Raw genomic sequence first — 15,086 nt, 5'->3', positions numbered from 1 at the left:
CTGGGGAGAGGTTCCTCACATACACCACTGCTCTCCCCTTGCCATCTCTTGGAGACCAACAGCTTCCAAGGCAATGATTTTTGTAAAGAAGCAAATCTTACCCTGTTTCTTGGAACAGAGAGGTTTGATCTCTCCATAGTCCAGACAATACTTCTCTGCCTCCTCACCTCAGGCTCACAATTGAGAGAGCTGCTAGATATCCAGACAGTCCAGACTCAGATCTCCCTTAGAAGAAATGTACTCAACAAATGCTTGCCCAGCAGGGAGGCAGGCTGGACTGCAGACAGCTTCCAAGGACAAGTAAAGCACTCCCTCAAAGAAGCAGCAAGGCTGAGGTCTAACCTACTTACGCTAAGGGCCTAGAAGTCCCCAAGCAAGGCCAAGTATACCCACAGTAGCCTGTGCACTCTTGGAGGACATATGAGGCCTTGGTTCAGCCTCCTCTGCCACCTCAAAGGATCCAGACTCATTCTTTCCTCTTCCCTGAGGTCTATCCTAGTCCGTAGGCAATAAAATCAAGGCTCTGGGAGGAGAGAGGAGTCCCCCAACCTCCTGTTGAATCCAATCCACTATCTAAAAGGAAGATAAGAATTCAGAGGCCAGAGACAGAGGGCAAATCTGTCATTGAGTTGGCTGCTGCCTTGAGCTTTTGGGATCAGGATGAAATTGCTGCTCCTGGTGCTGGATTTGTGCCAAGGTGGGCCTAGGAGCAAGATCCACTTGGCCACCAGTGCCATGATTGACTGCCCTGGCTGCTTGTTGTCTGACAAGTAGGCTCTGTTTGACAAGGCAGCATCCTCAGGGTGGCCCTCGGTCCTTGGCAATCCCCCTGGCATGGGAACGGTCAGATGGGTAGCCCCAGGGCAGATATCCTTTCATGAGCTTGAGTCCTTAGTGTCATAGTGATTTCTCAGCAGTGCCCTAGGAGCAGTCAGTTTTGATCACAGTACCAGTCTCTAGCACACACTTGCACTACCTGACAACACATACTAGGTCACCTAGACTCTCCCTTTCAATTATTGCTTATGTAAGATAATACACTGTCAAAACAGTCACTGGCCATAATAAACAATCGCTAACTAAAAATACTCTGAGACTATACTTTAAAGAGACCTGCTATAGAAAATGGATGGAATGTCCCTTGGTCACCAAAGCAGCCAACAAAATGCTGGCTGGGAAGTCTGGCTAAACAAGAAAAAAAGTGAGGTGCTTGATAATCCCGGCATACATCTTCTGGAATTAGGTCAGAGTGGAGGTCATGGCAAGATAACAGCTGCAAGCTTCTTTTTATTTAGAAGGAATTAACTGCTTTTGTGGAACCTCCAGAAGTCAGTAGAAGTTCAAAGATTTTCTCTAGCTGGGAGTATGACTGTTCTGTGGAGATCCAGAGTTTATTAAGAGTATTGCTAAGTACAGCTACAGGAATTGGCATGGCCGCTGCCCATTCCTACCTACTCTCTAGAGAAGTAAGTGGATAGTTTGTCACTCTCCTACCATAGCTTCATGCTATGTTTACAGCAGTCATGGCTGAAGTCCTTTCTCATGCCATATTTCAGTGCCTTCACCGTGGAAGCTCTGCCCCAAGATAGAGAATGTGAAAATTCTGTTGTACAGCTCATTCTGCTGAAAAAGAGAATTAGCAATGCATCCTCACCTCACAGATCTTGAGGTCTAAGCCCACAACAGGTGCTGGGAAAACATGGGTGTGGAGAGAAAAATGAGCTGACCATGTCCCATAGCAGAACATGAAAAATGCCTGCGCTCTACTCTTCACCTAAGCACTGATTTTAAAAATGCAGGGACATAACCACAGCCCAGAAACAAGCAGAATAATCAGAACAAGCAAACGGGAATAGACTGGAAGAAAATGAGTGTGAAAGAAAAAACTTCTTTTACCAGAAGGTTGAATTAACTGTGGAGAAAGAAGATGACAGTGGGACTTTCAAAGAATAGTTGCTTGAGTTTTTACTACTTCTAAAATATCTGGGACTGAAGTCCCACACCCATGGAAACTAATGAACTCCACAGGAGACTGTGGACTCCCCATAGTCTCACAGATTATCCAGTCCTATGGGCTCCAGCCTGTGTTATACCCTCTACCCTACTCCGTTTTTTATGTGCACACAACAGTGCTAATTTAAGTGCCAGAAAGCTTTTCCATGGTAGCACTGCTAACTATGCAAATGGAAAGAGCCAATGTTTAATTCATTTGATTAACACAAGAGCTGTCTTGGGAGCAATAAAAAGAAGCGAAGATACAGAACCTATCAAACTGTTCTCAGCTAATTGATGACACTGAGTTATGATGTGGCCAAGAACAATTGTTACAGGAAGACACACAATGAATCTGGCAGAAGAAAATATTTGGAAAGGACTAGGCGTAAGGACAATCTGCTAGGTCTTTCTGTCTGTATAGTGCTGTTAGAGTTGTATTTTGGGCTCTGGAGTGCCAAATCAAAATCTTTTGAACTCAGTGGAAAGTCTTCTCAATGACTTTGGCCTAGACTCCACATATATACTGGAGAGGTCAAACCAAAAAGCTACAGCTGAGTTTTGGGAAAGATCATGAATTTGTCCTCATTTAATGGACATCTCCTCCCTTCTCTCATCTGAAGCGCCCCTAGTCTGTATCTGGGTTAGAAGAGTTCCAAGAATCCTGGCTCAGTGCAGGACACCTCTGACCTGCACACCTCAGAAGGCTCCTTCCACTTTCAGTCCTCACCTTACATTAAGCAAGGGGTCTTGAGTTGGATCTAGACAACTCCCTATGCTGGAAGGTGAGATGAGGCAGGGATCACAGATTCACAGAATCAATAAGGTTGAAAGGGACCTCTGGAGATCATCTAGTCCAATCTCCCGAAGATTTCCTGGTGCTGCTTCTACAGGGGCTTGAATCCAGGACCTTCAGTGTGTAAAGAAGATGGGATAACCATTACATGTAATTTCATTGAGGAGAACATAGGTGTGGGCTCAGCAAGGTCTCAGGAAAGTCAGCTGCCCTAGATTTGCGCTTTGGAGGGAATCTTAGAGCACTGCCAATCTCCAGGAGGTAATGTAATGAAAAGCAGCCTCTTTTCTAATGCCACTAGGAGTTTACTTCTTTGTGCTGGTTACATAAAGACCAAGCCAGCAGTGGCACCAGTTTCCTAGGGCCCTGTGTCCTTCACTACCTAAATCACTACCATGCAACAATCTCAAGTTAGCACACACAGACTGGCATGTTTGCAGTTAAACAGAGCACACAGTACTCAGCCCTGCATTTGAATTGATGGGAGTGCTCACTGGAAATAGGCCTGTCTCATGATCACCACTCTGCACTTCTTGAGGCCATGTATCCAGTCCACAGGGGTCAAATCCTGCTCAGGTCCAGCTCTTCCCAGGGATACCGTGTTGGTCCTTGCAAAACCATGATGCCTCCCCTGCTTCTGCCCACCTTCAGCACATCTGTGTTCAGTTTTCTCCAGTCACAGACCTTGATATTAGAACTCCATCACTGTAAGAACTTTATTATCTGGTTGATTTTTTGCCTGGTTTATTTGAAATTAGCCAATGGATTCAGAAGTTACCTGGGGATGAATAGGGACCACACGGGCATTCAAACCTCGCAACCACATGAGTTCTGAGGATAAGCTTAATCCTCTAAAGGGTCCTCCATAAATTCAGAACACTAAGATTTTATGTTGCTAGATTTCCAAGAAAAAAGAGAACATCTCTGAAAGGATAAATACTCAGGAAGAAGACTGACTGTTTCTTTTACAGCTTGTGTATACTAAATGACTCTCTTGCAGTAGAATGGCTGAGGGCACAGTCTCAAAGAAATACATCAGATGGAAATGAAAAGTAAATTGATTTGGGTGGAGAGATCTGTCCTGCCTTGGCATCTCTTTCCTACATGCATTTGCCTTGTTTTCTATGCCAAAAAGCACCAGGAAAGATTAAAAAATACACAGATGGAACCAAATAACCTGCCACACACAATGTCGCTTCGCACAATACCTTGGAGCCAGGTATGTAGTTTAGTGACAGAAGCTGATTCTAAACTTTAATTATATTGCAAAAAATAAACAAATAGAAAAAAATAAAAAGGTTAAGGATTTCTAAAGCATTCTACTGTCTAAATTATGAGTTGCAATAATGACTATCTCCTGCCAAATAATCCACGCTTTACAACCACTCACTGTCAAGTGCAAAGACAATGTTTGTTCTTTCCTCAACCAAAGCATACACACATCCCAGTGCCCTTGCAAGGTCCATGTAAGTTTTGTTTTGCTCAGTGGCCCTAAAGGGAGCACTGCAAGGCGTAAGTGAAAAATGTTTCCCTGCCTCAGGTAAAAATTTCACAAAGAAAGGAGGCATTTGATTGTGGAGGATTACTGAGACCAAACCTTCAGTGTGTGAGGAGCAAGGGTTGTCTTGCTACTTCCCACAGTCCTTGCTGTGAAAAATATTTATGCCTACAAAATATGATGCTTATCCTTAAGCAGTCTTCTCTTCTCCTGACAACGAGATGAAGTGGTAGGTTGTATTACTGGGTCTTTGCTCTTTTTGGATTTTCCTGACATTTCTCCCCTTTGTGGTGTTTCAGGAACTGATCATGAATTCTTTGAAGGTAGCTTCAGATTCCCTTCAGCTTTCTTGATCCATAGGTGAATATAAACACTCCTCTCACATACCCACAGCCCTGGCCATGCCTTGTGCTCCCTATCAGGGACACTCCTCTCCCATTTTGCATGTGATAATCTTATCTACGTTGACCGCTCCTTGATTGTGTTTGGGCACTGAACCACCTCGCCCCTCATAAAATTAACTTGGTTTCATTTCTCCTAGACCTTGATCCCACTAAACTTTCCAGCCTGTTTTACTCTCTGGATCTTCCTCATCTTCTTCTTTATCCTGTTGTAGATGTTATTGATGAAGGCCAGGCAGTTCTTCTCTTTTAAAGTCAAAATCAGATCTAAATGCCCCTGGCTGTATTCACACAAGTTGCAGAGCCATCGAAACCCAGTCTGTGCTTTCTAGTGTCATACTATTACACCATGAATGCTGGAATACTCCAGTCCCAGTGGGTATTTCTTCCAGTGACAACCCACTTGTCCCTCATTCTAAGAGCCCTGCCTGCTTTGTTGCTACAGATCCTCATCCAAGTCACCATTATTCCTTGCCTTTCCCAGGCAGGTACTGGATGTATCCTTTATTTTTATTTAAGCTGATGGCCTTAGTCCACAATGACTGCCTCTTTGTGATGCTTCGCTCTCCAAAACTAAAGCTGTATTCTCTTCTGATCAAATGTCAATGACTGTGGATCTCCTATTCTTGCTAACATTTCAGCAGCTAAACAAAGGCAGTACAAGTGCAGTTCACGATCTTTTTTTTTCAATGGGATATGAGATTTCAGGCTTCTGAAATACACACCTTACAGCAAAATTTCTTGAGTCTTTTTAAAGTAAAGGACAAAAGTTACCTTGATGCCATTTGGACATTAGACTCCAAAGCAAGGTTCACATTTCTCCCACAGGAGACATCCTACTGCACACTGTCTTCCTGGAGAGGAGAGTGCAAGCATGCAGAAGATACTGACTGTGTTGTGCTTTGCATAACTGGGTGCAGTCCAGATACTGCAAATCTCAGTTTGCAGTGGCTGGATCTAAGGGCTTGCAGAGCATGCAGTGAGGTGCGAGATCCCGCCTGGAGTTCAGTGCTCCAGCTCCCTGCTTTCCTTTGAAACCCCAGCCTAGGCACTATGCTGCACAGGGACAAGCAGGCATCCCTTCACAGAGACAGAAATGGAAAGGAGAAGAAGGGGCCTCTGTTTTCCAGCACTGGTGTTGCTTTTGGTGCAAAAAAGTGATGAGCTTGAACAAGGATGGTGGGATGTGGCACTAATTGTGCGGCATCATGGGGGCAGGTTTAGCTCAGTTGGTTAGAGAGTGGTGCTGCTAATGCCAATGTCGTGGGTTTAATCCCCGTACGGGTTATGCTGAGGGTTGGACTAGATGATCTCCAGAGGTCCCTTCCAACCTTACTGTTGTATGATATCATGCAGGACCCATCATTGCAGAGGAGCTTCAACAAGCAGTTCTTTTCTGAGTAGTGCAGCCATTCTTTCAGAATGAATGCTACACGACTGTGTGGAGGAGACTGAGAGGAGCTGCTGGATGGACCGTGCTAATCCTACCACTTGAAATCCACTCAGGCCAGCAACCAAAGGCCAGTCCTTCTTCCATCCTCCTCTTCCAGCCAGTGCTCTCCTCACCCTTATGGTGTTATAACAACACCTGGAGACCTCAGATATTTTAAACTCTTACACCACATCTGAGAGCCCACAGCTTCCCAGCTTCCTCCTGATCTTCCTATCCCCTCTCCTCTACCTTCTAATATTACCCCCTCTTTCCACCAAGGTGATTACTTGTCCTTTACCTAGTAGTTTTATGCTGAGATTGCACTGGCAGATGTATAGTTAATGACCTATGTTTTTGCAGTGTGCCTTAAACCAAAGATCTGAAGCTTCTCTTGAAAATCGTTTGCCCTCTATGATACCATCCTTCCTTCTTCATTACATTTTCTATCTTGAATGTCCTCACTCCTATGGACTCACAAACATTTTGGTGCAAATCTGGAGGATGAATGTGCCTTTTTTCTTGCACATCTCATATACATCCAGATATTCTTGTGTCCTTTACATCTATCTCATGGTGCCCTCACCCTGGCAGGAACCCAGCTGTTTTGTTTCAGTCTCTTGCTTGGTCCCTTCAGCTACCTGTGTTTGGCTTTACTCATTCTCCAGGAGACACCAAATGCACAACAGTGCTGAATCCCTTCATGCAGGTCAGAAAAATATCATTTCAGCAGTGCCCTGTTGAGGCAGCTTGCTGTCTTGAGCTTCTCTATAGCATCCAATTTAAATCTGCCCCCAGGCTTTTGACTCTCCTCTTACGCTTACTCCAGCTGACATACCTGACATTTTGCCCCTCTCTCTTATTCTCCAGTATTCTTTTACACATCAGGTGGTCTCACTGGGCTGGAGTAACAGGGTAAAGCCTCCTCCTGTCTGTTTTTCCAACCATTTCACTCTGCTCCCCTGCACTTTTGAGCTAGCTGACTTCCAGGTGAAGATAGTCCAGATAAGCTAAGTAACACAATATTTAGAAAGCTTTCTTCCTTACCATGTTTCTGGGGATATAGAAGAAGCCATTAGCTGTCAATTAAAGTAGCACAAAACCATGAAAGAGACAATAAAGGCAAAGAAGACAAAACATAAGATATGAGGCTTAGTCATTGGAAATAGAGATTGGCATTGAAATAATCTTTTTACAGGAGCTGTGGATTTGCCAAGATGCTATAGGCTTCTCATATGGGATAATGCTCAACAGGAACTTCCGACACCTCTGTTATGTCTAATTGCTTTACTACACTCTGTTTCCTTTCTCCAAAGTGATTAACAACAAGTACGCAGCTCCTGGAATGATTCAGGCAGCCCTGGTGTGTCTAGGAGTGCACTCAAAAAATAAGCAGAGCAACCAGGTTTATGTAAGCTCTGAGATATGATGCAGACAGGAAACATGCCATAGGCTGAGCCAAGTGGAGCTGGTCTTCTAACTCCCTCAAATAACAGTTAGACAGCATTTTAGTGCTATTCAGTTTAATTGCAATATGGTAGCTACAGTTATTAATATCCACATATGACATGAAGTAATTTCTACAGCAGCAACAGGGAACTGTCACCAACCATGTTACTGCAGAGTACAGAGATCAGCTGTAAATGTCTGTTTGTGTCAGAGCACTGGTATGAGCCAGCAGTAATCTGGCAGCAGTTACATCTAAAGTGTCATTTCCTCCTAGAGCACTTGTTTCTACACTGGTCTTCCACATCTCCAGCTGTCCTTCCAGATCCAGCCATCACAAGGGTTACCAGCCCTATCCTGCTCTTCAGATACGTGCAGATAGGCCATAATGTGGATCATAATGTGTGTGGAGCTGTAGGTGAGGCCTGTCCAGGACATCCCCTGGCACAATCATACGCCTGACCTCCAAACGCCAGCTCTAACTAAGCCAATGCCAAGTAGCACCAAAGTCCTTCACACTTCAGAGAAATGGGAAATGGTGAAGGGAAGCTGGGGTTCATCTTCACAGGAAATGGCATAACGAACATGGAGGAGCAAGGCAGTCTACAAGGAAAAATCAGTTGTTGCTTTTGGTCTCTGCCCTGCAAAAGACACTTCAGAAATTTTGCTGGTATGTGAGCACTGCCTCATAGAGTAAATCTGAGTTTCATTATTAGGACTTGGAGCATGCTGCAACTTCGGGATTTTGTTTTCTTGGAAATACTGCCCTGGTCAGGAACAGCCATTGTTTATATGAGGACACTGTCTAATTAATTCAGGTTCATATATATTAACTGTTTCTGTATGGGGAGATGATAGCAGTTTCCCACACAATTAGGTGCTTGATGGAGACTTTGTATAATGTGTTATTTGCAGTATCAAGGACTTCTCATACAAATAAGAGATGTAATGCCATATAAATTGAGACATTTAGTGTATACCTTGCCCTTTGGGTTAGTGATGGCATATTCATAACAGAACTTTCCAATATGTCCATTTTCTAATGCTTCTTTAGGCTGAGAGTATTAACAACTGCTGACAGGCTGCCACTTTTCGATCTTGAAACAGTTTATATATATGTGTGTGTATGTGTGTGTGTGTGTGTGTGTGTTTAACATAAAATTTGCAGCACAGGAAGAATAAACAGATCATGAAGGGGCAGAGGGATATGTCTTCTCCTGTCACTTCAGTGCTGTAAATGCTCTCTGTTTCATACACACGGGATTTTAAAAAACAAGAATCTCTCTCTGCTGGATGGATGGCTTGATTCCTCAGCATCCTGGATGATACAGATCATCAGTCTGATGATGATAAGAATATGTTTTGGTAGACTCTGACACAGTTCCTTAATGTGTTTGTACAGTGCCAGCACTGGAGTGAGCTAAACTGAGTGCTGTTCTCAGTGGTATTGACAGTCCACCCTGAGCAATCCCTCTACCTGCTCTGCCTGGGTAAATGTGCTCAGGCAGGTTGAGAAGAGGCAGCTGGTGGCTCCTCACCCCTCTGGAGCCTGTGGCACTTGGCCATCGCTACATCAGTAGTGCCAGGCAAAGCTATTGCCAGAGGTCAGCTTTGGGTACATGGGTCCATGGTACATGGAGGAGCCAGTTTTTGTTCCTACCCTATCTACAGATGTTAAATCTGCTGCCCTCCCTTACTTCTGCCATTTCTCACCAGCTGGGCCAATTTGAATGTCATCACACATGAACCTGCGGAGATGAAATGACGCATCTAAAAGAAAAATGTTTCTTTTAACTTGCTTGTTTTCTACACTTGACAGCATATAGCCACAGAACAGCCGTATTTATACCCTCTGGGGAAGAAAAAAGGGGAACAGGAGGTGGGAATCTCCTACATCCAACTCCCTGCTCACAGAGTCACAGTCTGGAAATGCTCTTCAGCACTGTTGTAACATCTTTTAGCAAGATAATGGATGCTGCAGCATTTCTCACCTAAAACACCTCTTAGGAGCCTCCCAAATAATTGTCAGCTGCACATGCCTCACTCCCCATGACCACTTTGGGCTGTCAAGAGCTGCTCAGCTGATACATGAAATATACAAACATAAAAGCAAGTGCAGCAGAGGAGATAGCAAAGTCACACCTTCCCTGATAGACTCTGCTGCTTTGGCCTCAGCTCCTCTCACTTCCTCACAGCCTGGTGCTCTGCTTCATCTGAGGAGATGAAAACAGCCTGTTGCCTACTTTCAATTCAGTTTGCGGAGCTCCAAAGTCTTTTCTTACTTTGAAAATAAGGCCCAGGATATCCAGCTGGCACTAGACACTGGGAGGTTTAAGCTAGAATTTATGGACTCAGCATGACCTGACCACGCAGGCAGTGGACAGCTTGCCAGGCACCTTAAAACATCAGCAAGAGCTCCTGCATCTTTTTTTTTTTGTTGCTGTTGTTGTCTGCAGTGTGGCAAGTCTGAGGCAGCTAGTAGGTGATGCCCAGGCTTCCCTGCAGCTCAGTCTTCACTGGAGTGGCCAATGGCTTTTTGGGACCCTGGATCCAAAATAGCACTCCTGTGTCATTCATGATCAGCCAGATGTCACAGAAAACTAAGAGGTCTTGGACATGGCTACTGGCCAAATGGTGCCCACATTCTTAGGCCAATGTGGTGCTGAATGTATAGCCTGAATACTATGGCAGCATGGGTGACTAGAGAAGGCTGAAAAGGGTTAACATCCACTTCTGCTTTAAAGTTTTATGGCCTTAAAAGGCATTGAGGTCAATAATGTTCTTATAATCCTAGGATATTTTTGCATATTCCTCTCTAAGTGCACAGCTAAAAGGAACTGTATGTATTTTCAGGAAAGAATATTTACTGTGAAGAAGATTCTGTTTTCAGGTAACCCTACTCACCTTGATCCTTGGTCACTCCAAAAGTAGTGCAAAGGTGGTTGGTGTCATCATTCGATCCTTCACCAAAGGTGGGAGTCAGATCTTAGAGCTTATCTACCTCACAGAAGTATCACAGTAGCCCAGAGGCAGCTCTTGATTACTCAAAGTGCCAATATCTCAAGTTTTTCCTATTAGAATTTGCAGCCAAAAAGGATCATCGCATTACCTGCTAGGACAACTCAATTCAAGCAGTGGGGAACTGCAGGGGCATAGGATTGGAAATGCCTGTCTGAGCCATCAGCACCAGTTACGAAATCAGTCCTAGGAGTCCCCAGATTATCATTTGCTGGCCCCAGTGAACCAAAGCAATACTGCTCACTGCACCTCACTACATGCTGCTTGAGGAGCCCTCACCTCAAAGCTTACCTGGTCAGAGCAGTACCAAGACAGCCCTGTGTAGACGAAAAAGCAGAGCTACCACCCCCACCAAGCTGCCTGGGGCTAGCGTCCAGATGACAGAGCAGAATTGGGCCCCACAATTCAGTGAAACTTTTGCTCTCTGAGGACCAACAAATCACCACCACAGCATTCACTCTCCTTCATACATGGTAAGGAAAGAATGACTGCAAACAAAATCTGCCTTTCAGGAAAGAAGATCCATCCTAGATCATGCTACCATGCTCACAGCAGCATACTTACAACCTGCGATTCACTAGCACCTTCTCAGTTAACTATGAAAATACTGACAAATCCTTCCTTGCAGTGCTGCTATCAATCCACAAACACACCAATAACACTAGTGGGAAATCACATCCAGGCCCATGGCATGACCTACAGTGCCAGCTCAAGGGAAGGCAGGTGGGACCGGCTGGCTGCTCCCCTGTCTGCCCTCTGTATGGGCTGTCACCTAGGATGCATATGGCATCTCATGGGGCAGTGACCACAGGATCCCACCGCAGTCATGTCCCACTCTCACCCTTAACCCCTCTGAGGGACCCATCAGTTTGATGGCCTCTCTTGGGCACCTTGACCAGCTGTACACCCCCAGGAGCACCCAGGACACTGGCTTCCCTTAGCACTGAGCACACAGATAGGTGCTGCAGGGAGCTACGCAGCAGCCTGAAAGCCCTAGTTTAGGTGTCAGCTTGAGGAGATGCTGCCAAGTGAAGCACAAAAATCTCCCTAGCAGAATTCTGATGGGCTGAATGAACACAGCCAGGCTTTCAGGGGATGGAAACCAGCACATGTAGTAATATTTATGCCTGTCCAGAAATAGGCCAAACACTGCTGTAAGATATTAAAAAAAAAAAAAAAAAAAAAAAAAAAAAGTGAAGTGTGTGTCAGGTTTTAAAGTCTGTTAGTTAGCATGATTTAAAATGCCAGAAGTGGACAGGATGGCTGGTATTTTATCACACAGGCAGCGAGCTCAGAGTTCAATTGAAGCTCAGGCTGGGGACTAGCTTTAAAATACCAGCTCTGGCCTTGTTAGGCAGGGGCAGGTGAATAACTTGGCAGTGGCTGGAGAAAGTGAACATTCACTGCCCAAGAAACGTCTCAGACTTTGTCACTGTCAGTCTCAAAAATACTCTTCCCCTTGCTGAAATTTTTAAAGAAAATCAATATTATTTTAAGGCAATGTTTTCTTTTCACACCAGGATGTGGTTAATCATTCCCTAAGCAACAGCACACTATGTACTGGACACTGTGGGCAAGCTTCACAACTAGTGTAGAGCTGCATAGTCGCTTGAGTTGAGGAGCTAGTTGAATATGCTTGTGCTTCTTCCAAAAGACACATACACACACACACTGAACACAGAGAGTATGCTCCACCACAGATTGTACCATGCCAAAACTAGCCGAGCCCCCAGTGTCCTATCAAGCTCTTGTGTCAGTCAGTGAAATAGACCTCAGTTGTGTGATTCAGGACTTCGTGCTGCCTGAGGATTTGAGTTTCAAATTCTGCATTTTAGCAAACACCTTTTGTTTTAATAGTGGTTCTTAATGGGGATGTGTAGACCCAAGTGCTGGGGTAAGGGTCTTTCACTGTGCACTTCCTCCCTCCCAAGCCAGGAAAGCAGTACATCTCCACGGAAATGTTGCTTCTTACCTTAATATTGCAGAAGATGTTTCGAAAACAGTGGCCAGAGCTTTTGGGGCTGCTGCCACTGATCGTGGACTTGCTGGATTCAGGCTGAACTCCCATCATGTGAAGGTAATCACTGTAGGAGGCAAGGACAAGAGTAGTTGGCTTCTCAGTGGATCTGAAGTACCCTGAGGATCTGGGTTGCTTGCAGGCTCACGAGAAAGCAAGTGCTCTCTAAAGCCTCCCTTCTCTTTCCTTTCCCTCTGCTGGGATCTTGTACAGTCAGAACAGAAAACTATCCAAGTCTATGAGTGAGGGAGCATGAGCACAAAGTTTTTATAAGTCTGGTCTCTGGAGCGATGATGAAACTGTGTTTCTCCTCCCTCTTTTCCTTTGTGTGTAGAGGGAACTTTAAAGCCACAGGAAACGTAAGCGAGCTTGCATCAAGCCTCTGAGCAGGTGTGAGTAAGGATCCATCAAACCTATTCCATTCCTGGGACATTTTGTCATTTTCTGCTTTCCCCGCCGCCTCCCAGCCCTGCGGAGTTGGGGAGTGCAACAGCAGCTGCGCCTGTTGTGAGAATGCCTGCCCACCCGCGCGTGCTAGAGAGAGAGAGAGAGAGAGAGAGAGAGAGAGATTTATAGCCCCCTCCATGCTGCTTGCCCTCTGCAACAGCTCCTGTCTTCAAGAAGACTTTATCCAAGTCTGAGACTCCAGGAAGCCTGCACAGAACATTACTGCTGCCAGGCAGTTCAACACTACTGGCACTGACTTAGCACAGAGACAAAGCTGCAGAACAGTCTTGTGGAGAAAGCAATTCATTTTTTTAATTCAGGTCTCCTGAAGGGGAAAGATGAATGGGAGGTGTGTTTAAGCAAACTCAGAGACTGTGAGAAGGAGGGAAACCAGATAGCAAAAGGATGAAATTACTCCCTCAGGCAAGGGGTTTACATAGAACAAATTTCTTCTTTTTGCTTCTTTCCTCTCATGGAAAAAAACTACATTTGTGAGAAGCTCCCAGACACTGTTTTTACTGAGAGCTTGTTGCAATTTTGTTTATGTAAAGAACTAATTTATTTTGCAGGCTCTTCACAGGGAGTAAAAATAACAGAGGGAGAGGGCAGGTTATTCTCAGCTGAGGGGGAGCTGGCTTAAAATACTTTGTCAAAACTATTGACTCTCCACCGTGCAAAGCAAGGGAAAGTGAGAATGATTGATGGGAGGATCCTGTAGGAAACAGTCGAGTCCACCTTGGGGTACCCCAACCCTGAAGAAACCAAATGTCATACCCCTGATTTGTGTCCTTGCAGAGGTCATGCCACCTTGGGGATACTGGCAAGTCCTTAAACATGCCACAGGAATAATGGGAGATGCAGGTGGGGAGCAGGGGACACATAACATTTTTTAAGCCCAGTTTCAGCAGTGTACATAATGTGAAATTGCTTTCTCTGTATAGTCACTTGGTGCTGGAGCTGCAGCAGCACAAGTCTGAATGGAGACAGAGGGAGCCTGCCCTAGGCAAGAAAGCCACCAGTGCATGTGCAGGAATGGGCAAGGAAGGGGCTGCAAATGGGTAACTTGCCTACTCCAATCCTTCTCTACAAACCCATGGAGTCCTAGAGAAATCAGAGAGGTGGTTGAGCCTGGGAATGTCCCAACACTTTTCCTGCACAGGTGTGAGCATTGCCCTGGCTAGTCCTGTTGGCAGGATGGTAGGCTGAGGCAGTCCCAGGCAGTGGAGGGCAGCTGTGCCTATGAGCAGAACCCCGAGGAGGGAACCCACTCAGTCATCTCCCTCACCCAGCACCACTGTCCCGCCCGAGCACCTGCCAGGGCCTCTGACCACGAGAGGGTGTGCTGTGCCTGCTGGAGAGCCCTACGCACTGAGACCAAGCCTCCTTCTGGGGCCAGCACAGATATTTCCTTCACCTCTGGCAGGGGTCAACCCTTTCATTTGTCTCCTCTCTTGATAAGCATGTCCCCCAGGTTAGTCTCTCTGGGCTTTGGCACTCATTTGCATGACTGTGGAGCTTGAAAATGGTGCAGAAACTAATTTTACTAAGGTAAAAAAAAGAGCTGCTTTGGGACATCAGCTTCCTGATTTCCTAATCTTGTCCCACAAGTATTATTTGGAAGGGGTAGGCTAGTGGTCTAGTGGTCTGTGGGTGGCAAAAAAAAGTACCCATCTTCTCTCTCTCTCTCTTTTTCCACCCTCCCTCACCATTCCCATCCCCAAATTTGCTATATCTGGGGTCAAGACACAATCTTTCTAGATTCCTTCATATGAGGGGAGATGGGGGTGACTCATTTGTTAGTCAAGCTGAATATCCCTGTATCCACTTCTCAGTCACAAGAGACAAGGTTGCATCAAAGTTTCAGTCTTGCTGATGGAAAATCAGCTCATTCCAGAAAAGTAAATGCCTCCTCTGACTGCCTCTCTTCCTCCACATGAACCCAATACGTTGCTAGTCTCATTTCTCAGCAAACATCTCATCTGTTCTCTAATGGCTCTGTCACTTCAGTTTATTCTGAAGAAATGCATGACGTTTGCTTTGTT

At 45.3% G+C, this 15,086-nt stretch overlaps 1 protein-coding gene across 3 annotated transcripts in view; it reads right to left on the bottom strand.

Annotated features, from left to right (window-relative positions):
- Positions 1 to 12,862, bottom strand: part of SLCO2A1 (solute carrier organic anion transporter family member 2A1) — a 41,893-nt gene extending 29,031 nt beyond the window's left edge. Inside the window, exon 1 of one of the 3 annotated variants that reach the window (XM_062582873.1) lies at positions 12,553 to 12,862. In XM_062582873.1, the coding sequence (XP_062438857.1) occupies positions 12,553 to 12,651 (99 nt within the window). In that variant the 5' untranslated portion in view covers positions 12,652 to 12,862. The remainder of the gene's footprint in view (positions 1 to 12,552) is intronic. The other 2 variants (XM_062582871.1, XM_062582872.1) reach the window with 2 other exon arrangements.
- Between the last annotated feature and the right edge of the window lie 2,224 nt (positions 12,863 to 15,086).

The sequence above is a fragment of the Rhea pennata genome, chromosome 9, assembly GCF_028389875.1.
Source record: "Rhea pennata isolate bPtePen1 chromosome 9, bPtePen1.pri, whole genome shotgun sequence".
Lineage (NCBI taxonomy): Eukaryota > Metazoa > Chordata > Aves > Rheiformes > Rheidae > Rhea > Rhea pennata.
The sequence above is the reverse complement of the archived record's forward strand: the minus strand, read 5'-3'. Positions and strand labels throughout refer to the sequence as shown.